This window comes from Rhagoletis zephyria, unplaced genomic scaffold, assembly GCF_001687245.7.
Source record: "Rhagoletis zephyria isolate East Lansing unplaced genomic scaffold, Rhagoletis_zephyria_1.1 Rzeph_scaffold_03801, whole genome shotgun sequence".
Lineage (NCBI taxonomy): Eukaryota > Metazoa > Arthropoda > Insecta > Diptera > Tephritidae > Rhagoletis > Rhagoletis zephyria.
In genome coordinates, this window is record NW_016160884.1 from 39,557 (window position 1) to 42,742 (window position 3,186).

General features: G+C 34.2%; 1 protein-coding gene across 3 annotated transcripts in view; it reads left to right on the top strand.

Moving 5' to 3' along the window:
- Window positions 1-3,186, top strand: part of LOC108369691 (uncharacterized) — a 20,441-nt gene that overhangs the window by 13,196 nt on the left and 4,059 nt on the right. For all 3 annotated transcript variants that reach the window (XR_001848543.1, XM_017624855.1, XM_017624856.1), the window contains exon 2: window positions 158-310. Coding sequence is in view for 2 of the 3 variants with exons in the window: in XM_017624855.1 (XP_017480344.1) it covers window positions 158-310 (153 nt within the window). In the remaining variant the exon portion in view is untranslated. The remainder of the gene's footprint in view (window positions 1-157; window positions 311-3,186) is intronic.

A 3,186-nucleotide genomic window follows, 5' to 3' on the forward strand; every position in this document is an offset into this window, starting at 1 on the left:
CAGTGAATTTTTTCGGAAAACTGAGGGTAATTGAATAAAACTAAGTAGGAGGCTCTAGGTATCTAAAAAAACGACTTAGTTTTGTTTAACGAAACCACTATTTATCAATGGTACTAGTAAATAACTATTGAAAAATCTGTGTTATTTTATTTTTCAGAAACGTCAAATATATCGTGAACAAGTGTTGCCACATGCAGGTGGGAAAATTCCTGACACAGCTTTTGAAACTGACCGTCTCTTTTTGAATCGATTACAGAAGGAAGGCATCTCTATGCCAGATGGAGTCGTAACTGAGCAACGCAATCCACAAGTATGTACCTACACAGAAAATAAAATCTGCGTAAATAGGTTTGTATAGTAACCAATAGTCAGTACTAATTTGTACTGGAACCTGCAAATTTTTACTGGAAAAGNGTATGATAACCCAAAAAATTTGCAAGAGAGCACTGAATCGAGAGCGTAACAACACGAGAGAGCTGCAAATTCTTGCTAGTGAAATTTTTACTAGCAGAAATTAGCTAGCAGAAGAAGAAGAAGAATAAATGTCAAAAGCCGCCATTTGTTGAATTGGTTTAGCACAAACAAAAGTAAAATGAGTGGAAATCAAAATATTAATGATGTACTAGACTGTGCAAAGCAAAGAGTTTAAAACTGATTTATAAATAGTAAAATATTTATGTAAATCAAAAGGGTGCAACAACTATTCACTTGCAAGTTTTTACTAGTTTTGCGTTCAATAACTTTTTCTGCTAGTTTTCTCTTCTTCTCAATTTTACCCTCTATTTTGCTTTTACGCTCTCGCTGCAATGTTTTGCTGGAGAAGTTACTATACAAACCTAATATAACGAAAACTGGCGAACATCTTAAGAAACTTTTCGTCATATTGAGCAACGAAAGTTTTCGTTAATTATACAAAACCGTATTCATACGTACTACGAAAATATGAGACATTAGATCCTTGGTACATTTTACGGATGCTTTCGTACAAGTTACTAACGAATTTCCTGCTAGTTCTTTGTTTTTTACGAAATTTTTGTAAAATGCACAAAAAAATTTGCATATTTAACAAAATTATTTTCGTAAAATCTGCTTCGTAGAATGTGCGATTGCTTTCTTTCTCCACACTGTAAAAAATATAGTACGAATTATAACACAACACTTTTATTCCGTTTTTATCATACATTTTAAGCGTTTTTGTTTAACAAAATGTTTTGCGAAAACGCTTAACATTATTGATCAAAATGTAATGTAAGTCTTGTGTTAACATTTGAGCTATGTTTTATATAGTGCAACATTCTACGAAAGAAGTGGAGATATTACAAGTATAACTGTCGTAAATAATAAGTTTTACCTAAAGTTTCTAACTGCACTGTGAATATTAATAAAAAAAGGCGTGAGTACTAGTGATGAACTACTCATGAAATTTGATGTGTAAGCATATGCGTACGGCAAAGACTAAAAGAACGTTTACATATAAATACCAGCAGACCCGGCGAACTTCGACACGCCCAAAATAATTGTTTTGTATTGAAACATTGTGGTCCAACATTTTCACCATCAGTTCACGTTCATGATTTTCAGTGACGCATTTATCTTTTAATATTACGGTCTGGTGGTTGTCAGAAGGCATGTTTCTATTGCCGTCTTAAATAACATAGCAAAAGTGTACATGCATACAAAGATGCGTAATAGTTTCGGTGTGTTTGAAAGGTGCCACGCTCCCCTTTCAAATAGCCCCAATTTTCTCTAAGAGTATGGGATTGGTTTCATATATCTCCATACCATGTTCCAGTATTCTAACATGAACACTTCCGGAGATGTGCAGTGTGAAAAATTCCGTTTTTATGGGAGGTGCCACGCCCCTTTTTCCAATAGCCCCAATTTTTCTTCATCACTATGCGACTAATTTTATATACATATCTTGTACTTACCAAGTTCTAGTACTCTACCATGAATACTTTCAGAGATATGCAGCTTGAAAAATTCGGTTTGTATGGGAGGTGACACGCCGCTTTTTCCAATAGGCCCAATTTGTCTTTATGACTATGCGACTGAATTTATATAGCTTGTACATACCAAGGTCCAGTACTCTACCATTAACACTTCCAGAGATATTCAGTGTGAAAAATTCCGTTTTTATGGGAGGTGCCACGCCCATTTCCAATAGCGCTTTTTTTCATGACTATGCGATCGATTTTATATATCTTGTACATACCAAGTTGCAGTATTCTACCACGAACATTTCCAGAGATAGGCAGTGTGATAAATTTTTCTTCATGACTATGCGATTGATTTATATATGGGTGTATCCATCAGAAGGTCCACCACGACAAAAAAATCAAAGTCTTATATCTAACGTATATACGGGCCGATTTGTCTGCTTTTTAAAATATATACTGGCTATGTAAGTAGAATCGTGTTTGCGTAAAATTGTCTCCCTAGGTGGCGCCAAGGTCGAGATATTTCGAAAAACCGTATTTATTGTCCGATTTGGTTCGAATTTGGCGTATGTAGTTGAAACATAATAAATCATAGATTTCCAAAAAATGTACCCTGAATTTGCGCTAAGGTCAAAATATAAAGTATATTCGACATAAAATACATGATTTTTTTTTGCGTTAAAAATTCATTTAAAAGTAATATTAACAAAAATATAACGATGGAAATTTATGTCACGTGACGCCACGTCACGTGAGGTTTCACACTTGGGGTTGTAAAAGAAAATTTAAACAAGTTGCATTAATTGAAAAAACTCCAAAAACAACTAGAATTGCTTCCAATCATATTAAAATAAGTTTCATGAAAATAGCCATCCACAATTCACAGAGTTTTGCGATTTTGTAAGAAAAGAAAAAATCAACTTCCATTTTGTTTTAATTTTTCGGTTAAATATAGAGCTAATTATCCGCTATACAATGGCACAATGGCACAAATGGTATTTCTTTTTTGTATCACATTGAAACGTACGACTGCCACGTATGCGACATATGGAAATACCCATATCTTGTACATAGCAAGTTCCAGTACTCTACCATGAACACTTTCTGAGATATACAGTGTGGAAAACTCCTTTTTTGTGGGAGGTTCCACACCCCTTTTTCCAATAGTACCACTTTTTCTTAACGACTATGCGATTCATTTTATATATTTTGTACATACCAAGTTCCAGTACTCTACCATGAACAC